Genomic DNA, 23,924 nt, shown 5'->3' on the forward strand with positions numbered 1-23,924 from the left:
AAAATGAAATGAGCAGCCAACATATAGAAACAAAGCCAAATTAATATTAAAGGTCAAGGATCACTAGAGAAGCAGTGTGGCTCAGTGAAAAGAGCACAGGCTTTGGAGTCAGAGGTCATGGGTTTGAATCCCAGCTCTGCCAATTGTCAGCTGTGTGACTATGGGCAAGTCACTTAACTTCTCTGGGCCTCAGTTACCTCAACTGGAAAATGGGGATTAAGACTGTGAGCCCCCTGTGGGACAACCTGATCACCTTTCAACCTCCCCAGCGCTTAGAACAGTGCTTTGCACATAGTAAGCACTTAATAAATGCCATTATTATTATTACTGTTATTATTATTAAGGCTCCTTCCCTACTCTAAATGTGGTTGGCTTACCTGGATAAAAAAGCCAAAAAACCATGATTAGTTTAAAATAATTTCTTTTAGATCTTCTCCAGGTACATGGACATATAAGAATCATCACCTGACTACCCAAAATATTCATGCGGAGTACCCTGCTTTCAAAATAGTCCACATTTCAGCTAGAGTTTGGTATGGAAAGAGTTGGTTGGATCTGGGAGTTGGGAGGCCCAAGTTCTAACTTCAGCTCTGCCACTGGCCTGTTGCGTGACCTTAGGTATGTCTTGTCACCTTTCTGTATCTCAGTTTCTGCATCCTGTAAAACAGGGAAAAGGAACCTGCTCTCCCTACTTCACAGGAATGGGGAGGAGATAATAAAATATCATAAAAGCATGTTGTAAAAAAGAAGAATGCTACAGAACTTTAAGGTATTATTAGCATTACTACAGGACTCAGACCACTCCTGTTTTTTGTACCTGGACTGAGCCCAATCTCACCGCCTCCCCAGCCCGGCCAGTTCCAGAACCTAATTTATTCACCTGAGATATGTCACGGCCTAATGGATAGAGCACGGGCCTGGGAGTCAGAGAACCTGGCTTCTAATTCAGACTCTACCACTTGTCTGCTGTGTGACCTTGGAGAAGTCACTTCACTTCTCTAGACCTCAGTTTTCTCATCTGTAAAATGAGGATTCAATACCAGTTCTCCCTCCATCTTAGACTGGAAGCCCCAATGAGACAGGGACTGTGTCTAGTCTGCTTATATTGTATCCATTCCCTCTAGACTGTAAGCTCGTTGTGGGCAGGGAATGTGCCTCTTGTATTGTACTTTCCCAAGCGCTTAGCACAGTGCTCTGCACACAGTAAGCGCTCAACTGATTGAATGAATGCATGAATGAATATCTACCCCAGCACTTACTGGAGTGCCTGACACATAGTAAGGGCTTAAATATCATCATCGTTACTTGCTGAAGACTGCACAGTTGCTGTCCTTCAGGCCTGAAGACTAAAGCTCACCAAATGCTTTCACTCAGGCATCAAAGTGGAATTTGGAAACTCAGATGCCCACGAAACCTTGGAGACCAATTTGTGCCTTACCCCTTGCCCTGTCCACTCTTAAGGAGTGTTCTGGTTCTGCGTTTCCTGCGTCAACTCCCTGGTGCTCTGAAGAACCTCTCTGGCTGCAAGGCAACAAACCTGACCGCTCTGAGTAATGCTGGACCTCAAATTGGGCCTGTGCTAGTATCTACCAGGTTTTTGTACCCTTTAGTCACCTGCCCCCTCCTCCCCACAGCACTTATGTACACACCCACAATTTATTAATTTTTATTAATGTCTCTCTCCCCCTCTATACTGGAAGCTTTTGTGGGCAGGGAAGGGGTCTGCTAACTCGGTATTGGACTCTCCCAAGCTCTTAACACAATGCTCTGCACATTGTAAGTGCTCAACAAATACCACTGACTGATGAATTAAGGTAGCTTGGACTTGAGGGTGAAGGAGTGTGTACTTAAAAAATGCCAACCTCACAGATTAATGGTGAAAACACAATTAAAGCTCTGCACATAGTAAGTGCTCAATAAATGGCCACTGATTAAAGCAAATTTATTTCTACCTCAATTAATCGTATGTCAGACTTGAGTCGCATCGTCCTTTCAGCCCTTAATCTTTTCAGGCATTTTTCCAAATGTTCCTAAGAGAAAGTGGAAAATAAAGTGTATTATCCTCTAACCCACACCCTGAAGTGAAAAAGAAAAAAGGACATTGAAATATCAAAGAAAAGGTACAAATGAATGGCAAATTTTTGCTTATGGCAGCCAGACTCTTATGCATAACCTAATTAGCGAACTCAGTGTTTTAGAAAGTGTGTCATTTGCATGTCTGAGTAAGACTTCTCTCCAACTCTATAGAGAAGATGGAGTGGGTGGTAACTATCATTACTATCTACCTCCAGAAAACCAGAGTTTCTTTTTTTCCCTCCAAGTATAATACACCAATTCCTATTTGTGCAGTTTAAATTGTTCATGATACATTCCAATTTGTAAAAAATACAACTTACCCACTGGAGAACCTTGTCATTCCAACCCCTGAGGATGAAAGCACAAAAAACTGAACTTTCCTACTCAGGCTTCAATACTGGAGCTCGGATAGAAAGCAGCTACCCCTACTCCGACCTCTAGATTGCAGTTTGTTGTGGACAGGGAATATGTCTACCAACTCCGTTATAGTGTACTCTCCCACCTCGCAAAGCACTCAATAAATACAACTGAATGATTGACTACTGATTCACCACAAGAGCCACTTACTAAACTGCTAGCTCACTGTGGGCAGGGAACATGTTTTCCATGTCTGTTACACTGGACTCTCCCAAGCGCTTACTACAGTGCTCCGCACCCAGTAAGTGCTCAATAAAATGATTGCTGGATTAGCTCACTGGCAAAGAACCAAACCAAGACCAAATGGGAATTAACAACTGTCCAAACGCAATCCCAAGAACCAGAGACCATTATACCACAAATACATACACACCAATCATTCCCACTGAAACAAAGTTGTCTTAATATTTGGCACAAATCAACCAAAGATTTATTTTTATTCAAATGAACCTTGAAAGTCAGTTTACGATAAACAAAAAAACATGAAATCTCTGACACTTGTAAAGATTCTTGGCCAGCTAACTCCAGCGTCTTTTTAGAAAACCAAGGGAAAAACTAACTCGGGGCCAGGTGTAGTTCTTAACCGTGACAACCCCAAGGCCCCAAACCACTGAGTTTGCCACTGAGCTTTATTACAGCAAAGCAAGCCTTGGGAAGGAGAATCTGTTATAATCTGTCCCTCTTTACCAAATATTTTTATTAACATGTCATTGTGGCTTTCAAAAAGCTTTGTGAAACATCTGCTGTTCTGGTTATAACTCAGAATTGAATTTTCATTATTTTATTCATCAGTGTACTCTCTAGAGAGGATGATTTGAATCATTTTGCATCCAACTTATTTCAATACATGTGCTTAACATCTAAATGTTGGCTTAGTTACCAATCAAACAAAAATACCCAAGATTAGGGAGGATGGGGCATGGCTTAAACCTAATGGCATTGGCTGAGCTGAAATCACTTAGAGGTTAGTGGCCTAGAAGCTAACCAGTTAGCCAGTAATGGTAGAAAACCCTCATGTTCTTTCTGTTGCCAAATCCTGTTTGTTTTTCCTCCACCTCATCTCTAGGATCCAATTCTGCCAGTCAATTTAAGATGATTTACTGGATTTGTGTAATGAATTATCAACATTTCCACTCTTGTTGTGTTCCAAAGTACATGTCTAGCCTATTGACATCTGGAATGTTTGGTCATTTTCTTTCCCTGGGGGATCGTCCTTCTCCCCAATCTGTACAGTCTGGCATTTATTTCCTTGAGTAACATTACTGGCACCCTGAGATGGATTTTTGCTTATCTTTTGTGTTGTGTCATCATTATTTTGACTCAAGATAAAAAAAACTAGCTTCAATTGAGCAAGACTGTCTTGTGGCCTAGGAGGAAAAGCCCGGGACTAGAAGTCAGGAGACCCAGATTCTAGTCCCAGCTCTTGTCACGGCCTGCTGTGTGACCTTGGCCAATTCACTTAACCTCTCTGGGACAGGGTTTCCTTATCTGTAAAATTGTGAGCCCACTGTGGGACAGGGACTGTGTCTGCTCTCATAACCACGTACCCAGCATGGAGCAAATCATAAGCACTTACTAAATGCCATACAGATGTCATTATGTGTCAAACCTGAGATTCAAAAAACTTTTGAAATTGAAACCTGATTTTTACTTAAATTAAAACCTGATAATTATCATGCCAACTAGTGATGTCCGCAGCCCCACAGGGCACACAAAACAGCCGCTCTGCCACTGGTCTGCTGTGTGACATTGGGCAAGTCACTTCACTTCTCTGGGCCTCAGTTTCCTCCTCTGTAAAATGGGGATTAAGACTATGCGCCCCATGTGGGACAGGGACTGTGTCCAACTTGATTACCTTGTATCGACCCCAGTGCTTAGAACGGTGCCTGGCACAGAATAAGTGCTTAACAAACACCATTAAAAAGAAAAAAAAGAGAGGAAGAACTTGCTTACACCCAACCCTGCTGCCCCATGAGACATCTTCGTTATCGTCCTCTGCCTCCTCCTGCCAGCAGCTGCCTTGGCTCCTCCCCTTTTGTCCCTTTCCGGCCCGGCCGCCCTCCCTCCCCAAAAAGTTGTGGGGGGGGGGGGGCAATGGCGCTCCCCCCCACCCCAATGGCTGCCCCTCAACCGAGCACCCCAGACAGCCAGGCCCAGAAACCCTAACTTCCACCCTGCTACTGGATCGCTTCCATCCTAAAATGGGCAGCAGCCCAAGCCATCTTTGTGAAAAGGAACACAGCAGCCAGCTTTGAGAAGGGCAGTGGTCATTCTGAGATGGGCCTGTGTGGCATCCTGAGGAGACTGCTTATCTCTTCTCTTATGCTGTTGAGTTGTCTCCGACCCAGAGCGACGCCATGAACACATCTCTCTCAGAACGCCCCACCTCTGTCTGCAATCGTTCTGGTACTGCCTAAAGTTTGGTCTGTCCCCCTTCTCTGTTCTGCACTCTGCCCATCATCAATCAACCAGTAATGTTTAGTGAGCGCTTACTGTGTGTAGAGCACTGTACTATGCACTTGACCCATCAATCAATGGTATTTATTGAGTGCTTACTATGTGCAGTGCACTGTACTAAGCCCTTGGGAGAGTCCAATCCAACAGAATTTGCAGACACGTTCCCTGCCGATCACGAGCTTAGAGTCAAGAGGGGATGTCTCCAGTTTCAGGTATGTGACTCGTTCATTCATTCATTCAATCGTACTTACTGATTGCTTACTGTATGTGCAGAGCACTGTTCTAAGCACTGGGGAGAGTACTATACGACAATAAGCACACATATTCCCTGCCCACAATGAGTTACAGTCTAGAGTCAAACACTGTAGGTGTGAGCATAAGGAGTAGAAAGTGAATGGGCAGGAAGGGAGACGTTACGATAACTGTCAAGATAATATCTTCAATTTTATTATAAAGAGTTCTCTATCTAAATCCATAAGGTAGTTTTTTTAATCTCTATGTTTTCTCAAGTCAGTGACTTGATCCTTATTATTAACCAAAAAGGAATTAAAGGAAGTGAAAATGTCTTTGGCTGCCCTAGAGCATTATAGCATTGCAAGTTCAAATCACCACAAAATTGAATTTTTCAGACTAACCTTCAATCTGTGATTTCCTGCCAATTTTAGTAGTTTGAGGCATTATCCTTTTCCCTATTTCCCCTGGTTGCTTCACATCATGATAATGTGTACTCTCAGCCAATTTTTCAATCTAGACAGTAATGTTCAAAATTTGTTCAACATTACCTCGTATTGTTATTGAAAGGCAATGTATTTAAATTTCCTGCATTTTTTAAAAATCCACTTCCTTTATATAGATGGAAAAAGCAAACAAGTGGGTCTGGTATGAAATGTTCTTGAAAGATCAATAAGCACTTAATAAATGCCATAATTATTATTATTATTATCGCCACCAGGGCCATCTGTTCCAAATCTGCATTGGGTAAAACTAGCCCACGCAGTGTTCAGAAAATTCCATATTTATACTGCTTGTTCCCTCTACCTCTTCCTCTGCAAAGAGCAGGCATTTCTAGATCTGCCAAGATAGGGAAGTCTTGCATACACAATATCTTTCTGGAGATGACTTAATAGGAATTAATTAGGATCAGCAGAATAGTCCAGAAATGAAAGAAGCACTCACTGAAAATAAAACATTAATCCCTTAAAAGTCAATTTAATTCTGGAATTGATAAGTTTAGTTACTTCTTATGTTAGGAATTCAAAAAATGTATACATACCCATTTGTTTATATAATAGTAACAACAATAATAATGACGATAATGACACAAGTACTAAGTGCTGGAGTAGACACAAGATAATCAGTTTCCACATGGGGCTCACCGTCCAAGTAGGAGAGAGAACAGGTTTTGAATCCCCATTTTGTAGATGAGGGAACTGAGGCACAGAAAAGTTAAGTGAATTCCCCAAGGTCACACAGCAGAAAAGTGACAGAGCAGAGATTAGAACCTAGGTCCTCTGACTCCCAGGCCTGTGCTCTTTCCACTAGGCCATGCTGCTTTCTTCATTTCACTTATTTACTAAAAGGCAGTTTCTCACTATTTTGCATCTATCAATATGACTCAATTCCTTCGCAAAATTGAGAAGTGTACTTTTTGATTTTTCCACCTCCTCACCCTCACAATCTCAATAAACAGAAATAAAAATAAAGATGATAATGCTTTGTAAAGTTCAAACCATTCAAAAATAAGCTTAAAATGCAAAACTGTGACACTAATAATGACCTGCCCACTAATAATATTATGAGGCTTAAATCATTTACTGTAAAGCACTTTGAATCAATCAATAAATATTAACTGCAGATCAAGTCATTTATTACTACAATTATAAATATGCGAAAACAAATATAGTTATGTGTGAATACACACACACACACACACACACACACACACAAAGAGAGACGCAAGAGATGATTTTGTTGCTTTTGGCAATCTGCAAGATGTAAAATAACTACCTAGAAAAACAAGACTGATCTGTCAAACTTCCTGAACATATAGGAAGGAGCTAGAACATATAGGAAGAGTTAGAACTAGAGAAGCAGCATGGCTTAGTGGAAACAGCACGGACTTGGGAGTCAGAGGATGAGGGTTCCTAATCCCGGCTCCACCACACGTCTGCTGTGTGACCTTGGGCAAGCCACAACTTCTCTGTGCCTCAGTTACCTCATCTGTAAAAGGGGGATTAAGACTGTGAGCCCCACGTGGGACAATCTGATTACCCTGTATCTACCCCAGTGTTTAGAACAGTGCTTGGCACATAGGGAGCACTTAAATACCATAATAATAATAATTATTATTAACTTAGTAAAGTACTGCAGCTCCTGTGCATGCCTGATTGAAAATTTTTCTACACTGCTGAACTATGATAATGATTATTAACTAGCTATTGTAAACTTCCAGAGAGTCTTTTTTAAAAGAAGGAACTAAAGAGATTGGCATTAGTTTTTAGAAAGCCCCCAAAAGATTCTATATATATCTTCCAGGAAAAACGGGGACACATTATTCCTTTTCAAGCACAGTTATAAAATTGGTTCTTCTTTGAATTGTAATTTCTGCATTTGAAACAAGGAATTAAAATGGGAACAGAGAGTTAGAAAAGTGAGCTTTTCAACAATCATTGCAAAAAAGGGAGTTCCCTCTAAAACAGACTGAAATTAAACATATCGATTGTTATCAAAATAAGCCGCAGCAGTAGTCACCCCCAAAGCAGTTTTCTTTACCATTTTCACTCACAAGGACAATATAGTGGGCTTGTGGTACACTAGTGGTCTTGTGTTTTAAGTTTAATTATTTTACATAATCTTTTTGTGATATCTTTCATTTGGCGATGCCAAAGATGTGGAAAAAAAATAGAAACAAGAACAAAGTGTATAAAAGTTCCTGTAAAGTAATGATTTTCTTGTAATAAAACCAAGAGCTAAATATCTGAAGATAACCCACCCCACCTCAGGATATGGCAAGGAGGACACCTTGTGGCCTGCTCTGGATCTTCTTTTTTGCAGTACAAATGGGCCCATTCATCTTGCTTTCGGGAGTCGGTCGGTCAATCGTATTCATTGAACGCTTACTGTGTGCAGAGCACTGTAGTAAGCGCTTGGGAGAGGACAATACAACAATAAACAGACACATTCAACAATAAACAGACATATTCCATCCAGCTTTCCCCACTGCCTGCTGGGATGGCTAGGCCCCCTGCTTTCAGATATCAGCACTGACAGGCAGGGGATCAAATATCCAAGCGTTCAAGCTGGTCCATTAGGTCAGATAATCGCCTGCTCAAAAACAGAACCTACCAGCGCCTTCCTATTCACAATGCAAAGAGTGTGGGATTTTCATACCTCTAGGAGTTTGCATTTTTGTACAGCATCTTCCTCAGGCATTTCAGACTCGTCATCAGAAGCCTCCTCTGTGCCCCCTGTATCCGAAGAGGAAGCCCTCTCCATCGTCACTTTCAAAGGGAAACCGGCTTGCTTCAAAATGAAGAAGCGAGAATCGGTAAGCAGTGATAGAAACCAGTTGTCAATCAACAAAAAACATATTTCAGAACATTTCCAAATTAAAAATGTCTTTCCTAAGTAACTTTCAAGATCTACAGTTGGGGCACTCTTTGATCCTATTCTTAGTTTCACATACTGACAAACTGTGAATGAAAAACACAGAACACAGAGAAGCAGCATGGCCTACTGGATAGAGCACAGGCCTGGGAGTCAGAAGGGCCTGGATTCTAATCCCAGACTCTGCCACTTGTCTGCTGTTTGAACTTGGGCAAGTCACTTCACTTCTCTGGGCCTCAGTTATCTCTTCTGGTAAAATGGGGATTAACACCGTGAGCCCCATGTGGGACATGGTCTGTGTCCAACCTGATTAGCTTGTATTCGTTTAATCATATTTATTGAGAGCTTACTGTGTGCAGAACACTGTACTATCCACCCCAGCTCTTAATACAGTGCCTGGCACATAGTAAGCACTTAACAAATGCCATTAAAAAAACCCCAAATGAACAAAACATCAGGTTCCTTTTTTTGAATAGTATCTGTTAAGTGCTGACTATTCATCAGGCCCTGAACTAAGCACTGAGGAAGATACAAGATAATCGGGTTGGACACAGAGTCTCTGTCCCACAAAGGGCTCACTGTCATAATCCCCATTTTACAGGTGAGAGAACTGAGGCCCAAAGAAGTAAAGTGACTTGCCAAGCACCGTTTGAAGCGCTGGGGTGGCTACAAGGTAATCAGGTTGTCCCACTTGGGGCTCACAGTCTTAATCCTCATTTTACAGATGATGTAACTGAGGCACAGAGAAGTTAAGTGGTTTGCCCAAGGTCACTCAGCAGACAAGTGGTGGAGCTGGAATTAGAAACCAGGTCCTCTGACTCCCAGGCCCATGCTCTTTCCACTAGGTCGTGCTGCTTCTTGTTTGGTCCTCACTGACTATGAGGCATTCATCCATAAAAAACATCAATGATATTTATTGAGCGCTGGCGTGTAGAGCACTGCACTAAGCGTTTGGAAGAGTACAACAGAGTTGGTAGACATTTCCCTGCCCACAAGGAGCCTACAGCCTAGAGGGAGACATAAACTGCATATACGGGAAAAAGAGCAGTATAAGAATATGGACATATGTGCTGAGGTGTTGGGCTCTCTTCTCCAGAAGATGTACTTCCCACTTCTTGCAAGTCCTGCTCCTATTGGCACTAACCAGCACTTGGCTGTTTTTTTAAAAATAACTCTATTACACTGTTGACTACAAAGTGACTTAGTGGAAAGAGGCCGGGCTTGGGAGTCAAAGGACTTGGGTTCTAATCCCGGCTCTACCACCTGTCTGCTGTGTGACCCTGGACAAACCACTTAACTTCTCTGTGCCTCAGTTACCTCATCTGTAAAATGAGGATTAAGACTGTGAGCCTAACGTGGGACAACCTCATTACCTTGTATCCACCCCAGCACTTCAAACAGTGCTTGGCATAGTAAGTGCTTAACAAATACCGTCATTATTATTATTATTCAGCCTTAGACCAACTAGGTCTTTTTCTGCTGAACGTGTTAGGCTCCTCTGCTACCCTGAAGAATTGAGAGAAAAAAACAGATATCTAAAGATAGGGGGAAGGAAATGGAAGACACAGAGCAAGAGACATTCACTGGAGGCCTTTACAATATGAACTATGATGAATGCAAAATGCAGTTTTTCCAAAATCATGGAAAGGAACAACCACCACCACCGCCCTCCCACCCATCCCTTCTCCCGCCCCTCCACCAAAAAAAAAAAAAACCACCCAAAAGCAAAACACAACTCCCACCTAAACCTCATCTGCAAGGGATGGCAGGATTAACTACAGTAGCACCAATGAAATTCAAACATCATGTTCTATTGCTACAGGAATTTTACTCTTTACTTTTTTCAGTCACCTGCAGAGAATGAGTACCCATTTGTGAAGCTATAGTTAAAAAAAAAAAAAGAGGGAAAAAAGAATAGGTCCCCAAGTAATACAACATGACCAATATTACCTGGATTTGAAGTGGTACGTCTTGGGGCTTGATCACTGGGAAGCCCCTAAGGAAGTGCAATTAAATTCTATTAAATTGGAAACAAAATTATTTTCCATCATTAAAAATTGTACTTTGAACTCCTGTGACTAAGATTTGTGATGATTTTTTTTCTAAATGGACAAAGGGCATACCTTTAACAATTAATCAGTCCTAACCTCTTTTTAGTTGCTCCTAAAAACTAGCTGCTCTGACAGATTTCATTCTTTGGCATGTTGAGTAGGCAATACAAAATACAGGTATGCAAAATAGATTGCATAGGGTTTTTTTTTTGCTTTTTAATCCAATGTCCTCAGCCAAAAAAAAAAACAAAAACAAAAAAAAACAGAATTAGGGGCACACCAGAGGAAAAAAAAAATGCTCACTATCACCTCTTTCATTTTGGCACAAAATGGACATTTTGACCTTATTCTCTAGTATCCTGAAAAGGATTCAGAACACAAATAATTTCTTTCACTCCTTGATTTTCAGGCCCCAAAGGCCTCTGTGCCATATTCCCACCCCTAGCGCCTCCTCCAGAGTTTCAGTATTTCACCATACTGTCGGTATTACATGTGGGCTCCTCCGCTGGTTACTGATGAAAAGACACCAGAGCAAAAGGTGCTACCTGTTTAGAGATGGTCTCATCGATTTGTTAAGCACAGTTCCGGCAAATGTGTCTCTTTGGACATTCTGACCCTACTAGAGATTAGGTGGAAGAATGACACTAAGCAAGGGGTACAGTGACATGGTAGTTAATCAATCAATCAATCACTAGAGCAGCTGCCCCTAACTGGAGGTGTCAGTTCTGGGTCCTCTATACCCTTCTCAGAGAACTCATCTGCTCCTATGGACTCAGCTACCATCAAGTAACCAATCGACGATATTTGCTGAGCGCTGACCTCGTACCACCTCTCGGGACTACTCCCAAATCTCCCTCTCTTACATTGATCTATGCCAGATGGCAGGACAGGTTCACAAACTTACAAATCCTGGAACCAAGTCAACCACCTAATGCCGCAGTTATGCCCATCACAATGCAACTAAACTCGATGGGACACATGAGGAGAATGGCCAACGACAGGATACCCAAACAGCCGCTGTACGGCAAACTGGAATCCAACGAGCAAGGAGGCCAGGAAAAACAATCCAAGGGCGGGGGGAAACCAAGCCCAGCCAGGGTCATCTGATGCAGAAAGACCAGCATGGCACACTGCAGTTCGGAAATGAATGGCTACGTTGGAACAGAAGTTCCATAGGGATTGTTAAGCAAGGAGGCAAAAGAAAAAAACAGCACCAGGCTCTTCAAGCAACAGATCTGCCAGAACAACAAAGGTCAGCCTTTGTGTGTACACAGCATGGCCGGGACTGTGAATCTCACACTGGCCTTTTCAGGCAGACGGACACATACTTGGAGTACAAAGGAGAGCACTGTGTATACATATTATTATTATTATTATTATTATTATTATTATTATGGCATTTGTTAAGCGCTTACTATGTGTCAGACACTGTTCTAAGCGCTGGAATAGATACAAGTTAATCAGATCTGACATGATCACGGCCCACATGGGGTTCATAGTCTAGGCAGAAGAGAGGACAGGTATTTAATCCTCATTTTACATACACATTAAACTAATATATATAATATATAAAATATATATATGTATACACACACACACACACACACACACACACACTTATTCTGATCATGCCATTTGTCATTATTTTTATGCCTGTCCTCCCCATTAGAGTTTAAGCCCCTTGTAGGCAGGGAACAGGTCCAATATGAGCACTTTAGCAGGGCGCTCAATAAATACCACTACTACTATTCCTATGGATGCCACGCTTTGGGAATGAGGCTCTGGGAATTACAGGAAGAGCATCCTCTACTCCAAATCTAAAGATCTTAAATCCGTATTTTCACAGATTTTTCTTGGGATGAAAAAAATCCAATCATCTGAGCCACTGGGACCCATCACCAAAATACAGCTTTCAATTTCAGAATGACTGAGGAGGAAAAATATGAAAATACCATCTCTAATTGGTAATTACATAATAATTCAGATGGACTCCGATCCTCCATGTTCTTTGATACTTTGAGGTGGATGTGGGGGAGGAAGGGGGAGGAATACCTCACCTGCACCTCTTGGCACGTTCCGCAGTTCGCCAAGGCATGAAACCGTTTGCCCCTGGTCGTAATGGCTCTGCGGCATAACATTCTTTACCAGACGTATGCTTTCTTCCACTACATGGAGGCTTCTTTGCAGCTAATCCTAGATACACGATGGAGAGAAGGAAGGAATTGAAATGTAACTTGGTTCTATATAGAGGCAAATTACTTGCCTTTCTTTGTAATTATAAATTGTGCACTTCACATACGGCAATGCCATGACTCAGGATATAGTCATATTTGAGATTTAAGAAATATTTTCAGCCCTTTACAAAAATTTCCATTGACCAGTCTGTAATTATAGTTTAATGTAGTTGCTCTACTAAAGCAAATAGTTTTTAAGAACTCTATTACTTACGAGAGCATGGAAGATTAAAATGAAAAATACATTCTGTAAGCTTTAAGAGATTCAGTGTGCTTTTAGATCTTTTTTTAATGAAAGACAATAAGAGGAAAAATAAAACTGGGGAGTATGCGTGTGTGTGGAGAAAGCTAGAAAAGAGGGAAAAAGCTCTTCTGCAATTTACTATGACTACTGGAGAAAGTGAAGATTTTCTTTCTTTTTTTAAACTACAAATGTAAGTGTAGGCCTTAACTACATCATTTAAAGGGAGGCCCTGTGAAATCTAACTACTATGTCAGACACTGGTTCCACAAGCTTACCTCTGTGTCTCCAAATTACTGTAGCAAAGTTGAGAAAAGCCCAAGAAATAATATTTAATAACTTTTCAAAAGCTCAGTAATGCATTCCAACATTTTATACATTCCCATTTTGTTTAATTATTGTCTTTCATGTTACTCTAATACCATTAAGTATCATAGTTGCAGTGTTTTGAATTTGGCCCGCTAAAGCAGATTCTGGATATAAATAATTAGGTTATTCGATTTCAGGACATGCCATTTGCTATGTACATGGAAAAAAAAATATGGCAAACCACAATGAATAAATGTGTGCCATTCCAGAAAATGTGTCAGTAAAAAATGATTTCTCCTTATGGGCTGCTTGCTCTGCTTTGGGAACAATATAAATATTTTGAAATTAAACAACCACCTGTCAAGAAGGTGGATCTATCCCTTTCAATTTAGTAATTTACACACCAAAAAAAAAACCCCCAAAACACCCATAAAAAAAAAAACCCAGCTCTTGTTCTATGTGTTTTTCCACAACAGTGGCTGTTCATTTGGAATGACGGTTCGTTGTGCTTTTCTTAATCTTACACTATTAAAATAAATCATTCACTCAGGCCCTCCAAAAAACAATGCTTGGCTCACACACAATTAACACTTATGAATCCTCTAGGATAAAACACTTTATCATTTGTATGTTCTTTTAAGCACCAATCACACTGTGGGCAAACAATATTTAATTCTAGCTCCTACTTTCCCAAAGATGCTCCACTGTAGCCGGAGACGGGCAGCCTCTTTTAATTTCACATATGGAAAAATACACATAGTGCTGTTTGATTCTCAGAGTAACTCAATCAAAAAAAAGCTTTTGCTCTTCTTTCTATTATGAAGAGGTGTTTTGTTGTTGTTGTTTTTTTAAACTTGGATAACTAAACCATAAAACCTGAGCAGGCAATCAAAATCAAAGGTAACCCATAAAGAGATATGGTGCTTCACTTTGGAATTTAGATTAGATTTAATTTAGTCCACTAAGTAATTCACCTAGTCTTTCTATACAGATAAATCTTGATACAAGACATTATTTTACTTGGGGGTGGGGGGGAGGGAGGGGAAGCAGCAAGAGAGCGAATTTAACAATAATTGAGGCTCTGGAAGGGCTACAGTTGAAACTGAGACTCGCACCCATGCATGAAATGTACGCAACCGACAATGGACTCTGCCGAGTAGAATTCTACAAACTCCCTGATTTTTACTACATTAAAACACTATAAATTAGGCCTGTCAAAATTCAAAATTTACCTGCTTCCATGAAACCTTAAACCCATCCCAAATATTTACCCTTTAATATTCCAATTATGGTAATCCCTCAAATAGACTTTTTTTCTTCTCTCAGTTGTATTTAATGAGCGCTTACTGTGAAAAGAGTACTAAGCATTTGGGAGAGTACAACATAACAGAGTTAGTAGACACATTCCCCGCTCACAATGAGCTTACAGTTCAGTGGGGCAGACAGATATTAATATAAAGAAATAAATTAGGGATATGGACATAAGTGCTGAGGGAGGAGTGAAAAAAGGGAGCAAATCCAAGTGCAAGGATGATGCAGAAGGGGGTGGGAGAAGAGGAAATGAGAGCTTAGTGAGGGAAGGCCTCCTGGAGGAGATGTAGCCTTCTCTCTAGTTAGTTATGTCATTTGAGAAAGACTGTAAACCAGACTGTAAGCTCTCCCATGTGCATAATACAGTGCTCTGCACACAGTAAGTGCTCAATAAATACCACTGACTGACTGATCAGTCAGCCAGCTATTTATGAGAAGAGTTAAGATACTGCCTTCCTTTAAATGGACCCCAAAGATTTTTGTTTTTCTCCCATAGTGATGGGAAGGGCTTGGCTCTTCACGCATTCCATCTGGGAAGAAATGACAGTGAGGAAAAAGTTGAGGAAATTAGGGAAAGAAAACTGACCATCAGCACAGAGGAGGAAAGCTTTCATTCTTCTGCACTAAAGCAGAGCTCTTTGCATTAAGAGCTTATTGGGATCAACACTGGCTATGCTCCTGGGCTTTCAAGATGAGTTAAAGCTTAGAAGTAAAAACCATTAAAGACCAGAACCTTTGTCCAAAAAAGGCAAGACAACCCCACCCTCCCTGCAAGACTGGCTGCTAAGTTTTTTATCCTAGTGCTTACGGATTCTTAATCATAATTTTATTGATTTTAACAAAATTAATCAATAGTCCTTTCAGTAATGTCCCCTACCCCCAAACTCTTTTAATAGGTGATTCGATTAAGCGTTACACTTAATAAAACGCATATTTAAAATTGACTTGAAATGACCACAATTTGCAGGCAGTTGATGTTAATCGGATGTTGCAAAATAGATTTGGACTTCAAAGCTGTTTCTGAACATTCTGGGGCACCAAAAACTTGCAAAAGACATAATAAAAGGGTTACCAATACGAATGGTAGCTTTTCCTTTCCGACCACTTCCTAGAATTATAGTTCTTTTTTTCTGTTTGGTTTTGAAAAGATCCTTTAATGGTGGAGAGCTCAACCACTCGTACTAGAAAAAGATAAAATATATGTCAGTAACAGGCAATCTGGCATCAACCCATTATTATTACTCTCATAACTCAATGTGACCACTCACTCTAGATAATAATAATAATAATGATGGCATTTGTTAAGCGCTTACTATGTGCAAAGCACTGTTCTAAGCGCTGGGGGAGATACAAGGTGATCAGGTTATCCCACATGGGGCTCACAGTCTTAATCCCCATTTTACAGATGAGGTAACTGAGGCTCAGAGAAGTTAAGTGACTTACCCAAGGTCACACAGCAGACACGTGGCGGAGCCGGTATTCAAACCCATGACCTCTGACTCCAAAGCCCGTGCTCTTTCCACTGAGCCAAGCTGCTTCTCTAGATGAGTCCCAGCATTAAACCTGAATCTGCCTGGTCCTTTCCGTGGGAGAATTCTCTCTTCCCTGTCTTGTGTCATACAGAGTTGTTTGGCTACTGCCTTCGCTAACTCACAGAGTGGACCCAAATCTACATTAATACCATTAATATTAGAGAGGCAGTGTGGCCTGTTGGATAGAACACAGGCCTGGGAGTCAGAAGGACCTGGATTCTAATCATGCCTCGGCCACTTGTCTGCTGTGTGACCCTGGGCAAGTCAGTTCACTTCTCTGTGCCTCAGTTACCTCATCTGTAAGTGGTGATTAAGACTGTGAGCCCCATGTGGGTTCAGGGACTGTGTCCAACCTGATTAACTTCTCTCTGCCCCGGGACTTAGAACAGTGCCTGGCACATAGTAAGCACTTAACAAATATCAAAAAATAAATAAATACTAGGTCACATAGACTCCCCTTTTTATGCTATCATTGGCAACAATATATTTGGCAAATTTAAAAACTGGAGTAGAGGATGCGTCTTGTGCTTCCTAGCAGAAGCAAATAATCCCAATTGAATTTTATAAAAGGTAATAAGAACCCAATAAAACCTTCAAGAAAGATTAAAATAAAGTTATTTGTACCTCTGAATTAGCACTGCTTCCGTTCTGGAGAATTCTTTTCATAATCCCTTTGATCAGAACAGTATCTAAAATAAAGCCATATTAATCAGTTTGTTTTCCAACATATGTGAATTCTCTTAAAAAAAAACCCAAATCAAATGTTACTGACCCTTCCTCTGAGTCTGAAAGAATAGTTTTCTTCATAGTCACAGTAACCAAGTTTGATTACATTCTTACAAATTTCAACAAATATTTTTCCAATATTCTGTTGATAGCAAGGAAGAACAGAGAGAAAATAACTTACCAACCAGTGGATTTTTCCTTATGTCCAGAATAACCAATATCGCATTAGACTCCAGAGCATCTCGTAAGGCCATGGCTCCTTTATTGGCAATTCCACATTGTTGCAGATCAAGCGCTTGAAGCAACAAAAGTGAAAAATATTGTATGTATGTATGTATATAGCTATCCATAGCAACCTAAGAGAGGAACTCATCACAACTATGGTTTTTCAATGCCACTATAATCCTCAGTCTCCACTACTAAGGAGAACCAATCAATGGCATTTATTGAGTGTTCACTGTGTGCAGAGTGCTCTGTACCAAGTGCTTGGGAGAGGTCAATACTACAGAGTTGGGAAACAGGTTCCTTGCCCACAAGGAGCTTATAGTCTAGAGGAGGAAACAAACATAAATGTAAATCAATAAATTACGGATATGAACATAAGTGCTGTGGAGCGGAGGGTAGGGTGAACACCAGTAGGACTTTAAGGACTTCAAGAGAAGAGACACCACACTCGCCACACTCATTTACCCAATCCGCTGGAGCTCCAATGATCAATAAGGGAGCTGTCTGCCCCAGGAGTCAAGGTAAAGAAGTAGGAGAGGGAAGAGAGAGAAAAATGAGGCTGCAGAGTGAGACAGCAGGGTTAAAGAGGAAGAAGACAGGAGAAAACCACAGAGGAGCCCCATAAAAAGAAGGCCCCAGCAGGAGACAGCACCCAGGTGAAGGTCGTAAGTGGTAGGACTCTGCTGTGCTGCTGTCCCTGCTTGTCCAACAGTCCCCAAAGGAAAAAGAAAAACGCTCACGGAGAAGCTGCAGAGTCAACAGGCCCAGCTCTGGTCAGAGCCCCCATGGCAACTCTCTGCTGGTCCTGAGTGTAAGACCATTTGAGGGGTCAGAGGCAGCCTCTTCGTCCCACCATTGTTTGGCAAGGGGGTAGTGGGGAGAGAGAAGGGAGAGGACATGTGGCCGAGTGGAAAGACCACGGGCTTGGAAGTCAGAGGACCTGGGTTCTAATCCTAGCTCCCGCCATTTGTCTTTTGTGTGACCTTGTGCAAGTCACTTCTCTGGGCCTCAGTTCCTCATCCGCAAAATGGGGATCCAATATCTGTTCTTCCTCCTCCTTCAACTGTGAATCCCATGTGGGGCCTGATGATCTTGCATCTCCCCCAGCACTTAGTAAGTGCTTGGCACAGAGTGAACTCTTAAATACCATTATTATTATTACTATCACCATTATTTTTGTTATTATTAAGGCACACACTGCTGCACCCCCTGGAGTTTCCAAGGGGAGGGGAAAAAGTGCCCCAGAGAGTCTCTTGAGACCCTGAAAACAGGAGGTCTCTGGCTCTGGAGTGACAAATCGATGAGCAACTAACTCCATGCTTGCCGTCAATGCGCTTTTTAGTTTTTCACCATACCTTTCAGCCACAAGTCCTCTCCAAGACATTCTGCAAGAACCCTTGCACCATGATCACCAATGCGGGGGTTGCAATTGAGAGTGATCCGCCTCAAACCAGCCATGCAATCTATGTCAGGCCTCCTATAGCGAAGACTCTCAGCCCATGCTTCACCATGTCTTTTGATGGCCTGGAACTTTGAAGATACAAGAAAACCAAAATCAAGCCTTTAATTGGCCTTTGTGCAGGGGGCTGGGGGCGAATCCTGCTTATCCATAGGTTGCTGAATTACAGATTTGGACATACCACCTTCAATGAAGATTCCCTATGACTCAGGGAAGGCCTCCTGGAGGAAATATGATCTCAGAAGGGCTGTGAAGAAGCAGCATGGCCTAGTGGAAAGAGCACTGACCTGGGAGTCAGAGGATCTGGGTTCTAATCCCGGCTCTGCCACTTGTCTGCACTGTGACCTTAGGCAAGTCACTTCACTTCTCTGGGCCTCAGTTCCCTCACCTGCAAAATGGGGATTCAATATCTATTCTCCCTCCTACTTAGACTGCGATGTGGGACCCAATGATCTTGTATCTACCCCAGTGCTTAGTGCAATGCTTGGCATACAGTAGGCACCTAATACCAGTTATTATGGGGAGGGCTGTCATCTGTCGGCTACGAAGGGAGATGGGCCTGAGCATGAGGTCAGCAGAGGGGGATGAAGGAACCAGACACAGTCAGTAGTAAACTGAGAGGAATGCCTATTACATGATGAGGTGTAGCATGGCCTAATGGAGAGATCCCAGGCCTGAGAGTCAGAAGGACCTTGGTTCTAATCCCAGCTCCACCACTTGTCTGCTATGTGACATTGGGCAAGTCGCTTCACTTCTCTGTGCCTCGGTTACCTCATCTGCAAGTGGGGATTAAGACTGTGAGCCCCATGTGGGACAGGGACTGTGTCCAACCTGATTAGTTCGTATCTACACCAGGGCTTAGGACAGTGCCTGGCACCTAGTGAGTGATGAAATACAAAAGAAAAGAAAAGGTGTAGTGGGAGGAGAGAGTGGATAAATAGAAGGGGAAGAGTTGACTGAATACTTCAAAGCCAATGTTCAGCTTTTGTTTCATGCAGAGACCATCAACTAGTCCTTTTTGCTAGTTGCTTCTTGTTTCTTGCTTTAAATTCTCAAAGACAAAATTATAACGAATCATTTCTTAGAATTTCTATGTGGAACTAAATAACATCTCTTCATTTGCGTCACAATTTTTATGCCATTCAGCAGTTCCTGAAATTGGTTTTGAACAAGCATAAGCATATGATTACCTTCAAAATGTTGGCCATAAGATCTGCTCCGTGCCATGTCAAATTACACCCGGTAAAATTGACAGTTTTCAAAGTAGTCGAGTTCTTTATACTTTGGCAGATTGCTAAGAAACAATAATTCAAACATGATTAAATACGACAAAAGGCAGGCATATCTTGGAGAGCTATTTGTTCTTTCGCAGGTCTCTCAAATTCAAGAGGTAATAATTACCAGGTCACCATTCATACATTCTTAAAGCACCTACAAATATAGTATACAGTACATCCTTAGATTGTCCTGTGTAGGGCCAGGACTGGGTCCAACCTGATTAACTTATATCTCCCCTAGCACTTAGTACAGCAGTGCTTGGCACACGGTAAGCACTTAACAAGTACCATCATCGTCATCATTATTGTATAGTAGATATGGCCATTTGAAATCAAACATTTCCAATTTGTAATTCTAGGTCAATATTGCCTACCTATTGAGAATCTGGAGGCAAAAAGGAAAACGGTACCAGGTGCTGCAAACTAGCATGAAAGCATAACCAAGGGCAGTCTTTATGTTCATTCAACTGTATTTATTGAGCGCTTACTGTGGGTAGAACACTGTACTGAGCGCTTGAGAAGTACAAGTCGGCAACATATAGATACGGACCCTACCCAACAACGGGCTCACAGTCTAGAAGGGAGAGACAGACAACAAAACATGTGGACAGGTGTCAAAATCATCAGAACAAATGTGTGCATAAATATACACATCGATGTGTGGCTGGAATTATAGGGGTCTTCCCACATTCATTCATTCATTCAATCGTGTTTATTAAGCACTTACTGTGTGCAGAGCACTGTACTAGGCGCTTTGAAAAGTACAATACAACAATAAACAGTGACATTCATTGGCCTTTTCAGACAGACACATACTAATAGGTGAATCTCACTGTAAGTGATATCTTCAAGGACAAAGAACAAGGACAACTACATGAGGGAGAGAAGAGAGAGAGAGGGAGGAGAACAGGGGAAATGAATATCTTAATCCCATGTTTCTTAACTAGGGATTATCAATCAATCAATAGTATTTATTGAGCGCTTACTGTGTGCAGAGCACTGTACTAAGCGCTTGGGAAGTACAAGTTGGCAACATATAGAGACAGTCCCTACCCAACAGTGGGCTCACAGTCTAAAAGGGGGAGACAGAGAACAAAACCAAACATACTAACAAAATAAATAAATAGAATAGATATGTACAAATAAAATAGAGTAATAAATATGTACAAACATATATACATATATACAGGTGCTGTGGGGAAGGGAAGGAGGTACAATGGGGGGGATGGAGAGGGGATAGAGGGGGAGAGGAAGGAAGGGGCTCAGTCTGGGAAGGCCTCCTGGAGGAGGTGAGCTCTCAGAATCACAGATGAGATAAGAGCCGGAACATTTGGAAAACCTGTTAGGTGGTAGCAGTAGTGGGACTTAATAGCATGTACTGAGTGAGCATCCACTGTTTTCAGAGCACTCTACTGAGTGCTTGGGATAGTATGATAGAGTAAGCAGACATGAGTCCTGCCCCTGAGTTTACAGTCCAGATGCGAAAATAATTAACAAGCTCATTAGCATTTGTAGGATCATTACCATCCTCTATTTTTTTTTTATCAGATATCAGCTCTCTCAACCCACCGTGTCCTGAGCAGAAAAAGCTAAGTTGCTTTTATGGTTCGCCCATTAAATATTTCTTTTCTTTTGGGAGGAAAGCAGTGAGGGGAACGAGAGCCATCACACGATTACAAGATAAAAATTTGAAAACCATTACTTTAAGGGCTCATTGAAGGATACCTATTTCTTTTCTACTTATTTTACCAGCCTGGTTGGTTAATGTTTTATTTTGAATTTTACTACGTTTTGAGGCAATTTTTTAATGAACCAAGTACAGTATTTTTATATTGACCTCTATTTTACAACGTTTTTCTTGGACCTGGTGTGCTCTTTCGCTAAGAATGGGGTGCAAAAGTCATACCCCAAATCTTTCCAATGAATGGGTTTGGTAAATATCATGTTTTCAAACACTAAAAGAAAAAATCAATGTTTCAAACCTGGGTAAACAAACTCATTTAATTATCCATCAAATGAATGCATTACCTTTATTTGAGATGTTCAAACTCATACAAAAATTGCTGGATTTAAATACCAATTGGTCATTTTAAAAGAATATTTCCATGATTTCCCTACCTGATGATGCAATGATGGATGAGACTTCAGGACTGAGAACCTTTGTGCAGGAATTGATTCTAGTGCTAGGGGTTTACCCAGCGCCGTTCTCACTAAATACCAATCAGTTGTTTTAAAGTACAATTCAAAATGATAGTAGTAAAAATAATGATAATATTTAGAGTGGTATCTGTTAAGCACCTACTATGTGCCAAGCACTGTACTAAGCATGGGGGTAGATCCAATATAGGCCGATTGGACACAGTCCTTGTACCACATGGGGCTCCCAAACTAAATAGGAGAGAGAATGGGTTCTGAATCCCCAATTTAAAGATGAGAAAAAAGAAGTACAGAAAACCTAAGTGACATACCTGAGGTCACAGAGGAGGCAAATGTTGGAGCCAGGATTAGAACCCAGGTCTCTTGACTTGCTGGCCTGTGCTCTTTCACTTGGCCACGCTGCTTCTCTCTATATAATCACTTTCTAAAGCTTCCAGAATTTCTATGTATGCATTTTTTTCTGAATTACTCCAATATCCTGTTCTCCACTTCTCCACCCCATGAATACCTCTGACCTGGAATAGATCTCCTTTGCCTCTAGGCCCCTCTACTACATTTTTAGCACAGAACATATATCTAAATTAAAAGTCCCTGTAGTATCAATCAATCCATCAGTGGTATTTAGTGAGAGCTTCCTGTATGCAGAGCACTATACTTACTAAGTGCTTGAGAGACTACAACAGAGTTGGTAGACATGTTCCCTGCCCACATGGAGCTTACAGTCTAGAGGAGGAGAGACATTGAAAATAAATGACAGATACGTATATATGGGTTTATTTATGTCATGTACATCTCTATAAATTACGTCCATACCTATAAATTATTCATTTATATTGATGTCTGTCTCCCCTCTAGACTGCAAGCTCACTTTAGACAGGGAACATGTCTATCATGTTCTCCATGTATACATGGAGAACATGGATACATGGATCCATGATCATGTTCTCCATGTGACTTGCCCAAAGTCACACAGCTGACAATTGGTGGAGCCGGGATTTGAACCCATGAGCTCTGACTCCAAAGCCCGTGCTCTTTCCACTGAGCCACGCTGCTTCTCTAGCATTTTGGTTAGATAGGAAAGGGTGTATTTTAGCATTGTGAAGGCCGTAGCAACAGGACTTGGTGACACATTGAATGTGTGGGTTGAATGAGTGAAATCAGTAGAGGATAATGTCAAGGTTACAAACTAGGGAGATAGGAAGGATAGTGGTGTTGTCCACAGTGATAGGAAAGTCAGGGGGGAAAACAGGATTTGGGTGTTCTGTTTCGGACATGTTAAGTTTGAGGTGTCAGCAGTATATCTTAATTCCCAAATTCATCAACCAATCAATGGTATTTGAGTGCTTACTATGTGCTGAGCACTGTTACTAGATGCTTGGGACAGAATACTGAGAAGCAGCCTGGCCTAATGGTAAGAGCACAGTCTTGGGAGTCAGAGGTCAGTGGGTTCTAATCCCAGCTCTGCCACTTGTCTGCTGTATGACCTTGGGCAAGTCAATTAAATTCTCTGTGCCTCAATTACCTCATCTGTGAAATGGAGATTAATACAGTGAACCCTATTATAATAATAATAACTGTGGTATTTATTAAGTGTTTAATATGTGCAAAGCATTATACTAAGTGCTCGAGTAGATACAAGATAATCAGGTTCCACAGAAGGCTCACAGTTTATGTAGGAGAAAATAGGTATTGAATCCCCATTTTTTAAATGAAGGGACAGCGTGGCTTAGTGGAAAGAGCCCGGGCTTGGGAGTTAGAAGTCATGGGTTCTAATCTCGGCTCTGCCACTTGTCAGCTGTGTGATTTCGAGCAAGTCACTTAGCTTCTCTGTGCCTCAGTTACCTCA

The 23,924-nt window shown here is 41.4% G+C and overlaps 1 protein-coding gene across 3 annotated transcripts in view; it reads right to left on the reverse strand.

Moving 5' to 3' along the window:
- The window catches only part of CEP78 (centrosomal protein 78), a 43,299-nt gene that overhangs the window by 7,442 nt on the left and 11,933 nt on the right, over positions 1-23,924 (reverse strand). For 2 of the 3 annotated variants that reach the window (XM_038769976.1, XM_038769975.1), the window contains 9 exons: positions 19,835-19,938; positions 18,541-18,715; positions 17,142-17,255; positions 16,859-16,923; positions 15,775-15,883; positions 12,665-12,800; positions 10,507-10,552; positions 8,341-8,472; positions 1,953-2,030 (listed from right to left, as the gene is read on the reverse strand). In XM_038769976.1, coding sequence (XP_038625904.1) covers positions 1,953-2,030; positions 8,341-8,472; positions 10,507-10,552; positions 12,665-12,800; positions 15,775-15,883; positions 16,859-16,923; positions 17,142-17,255; positions 18,541-18,715; positions 19,835-19,938 — 959 coding nt within the window. The remainder of the gene's footprint in view (positions 1-1,952; positions 2,031-8,340; positions 8,473-10,506; positions 10,553-12,664; positions 12,801-15,774; positions 15,884-16,858; positions 16,924-17,141; positions 17,256-18,540; positions 18,716-19,834; positions 19,939-23,924) is intronic. The other variant, XM_038769974.1, reaches the window with a different exon arrangement.

The sequence above is a fragment of the Tachyglossus aculeatus genome, chromosome X4 (assembly GCF_015852505.1).
Source record: "Tachyglossus aculeatus isolate mTacAcu1 chromosome X4, mTacAcu1.pri, whole genome shotgun sequence".
NCBI classification, from domain to species: domain Eukaryota; kingdom Metazoa; phylum Chordata; class Mammalia; order Monotremata; family Tachyglossidae; genus Tachyglossus; species Tachyglossus aculeatus.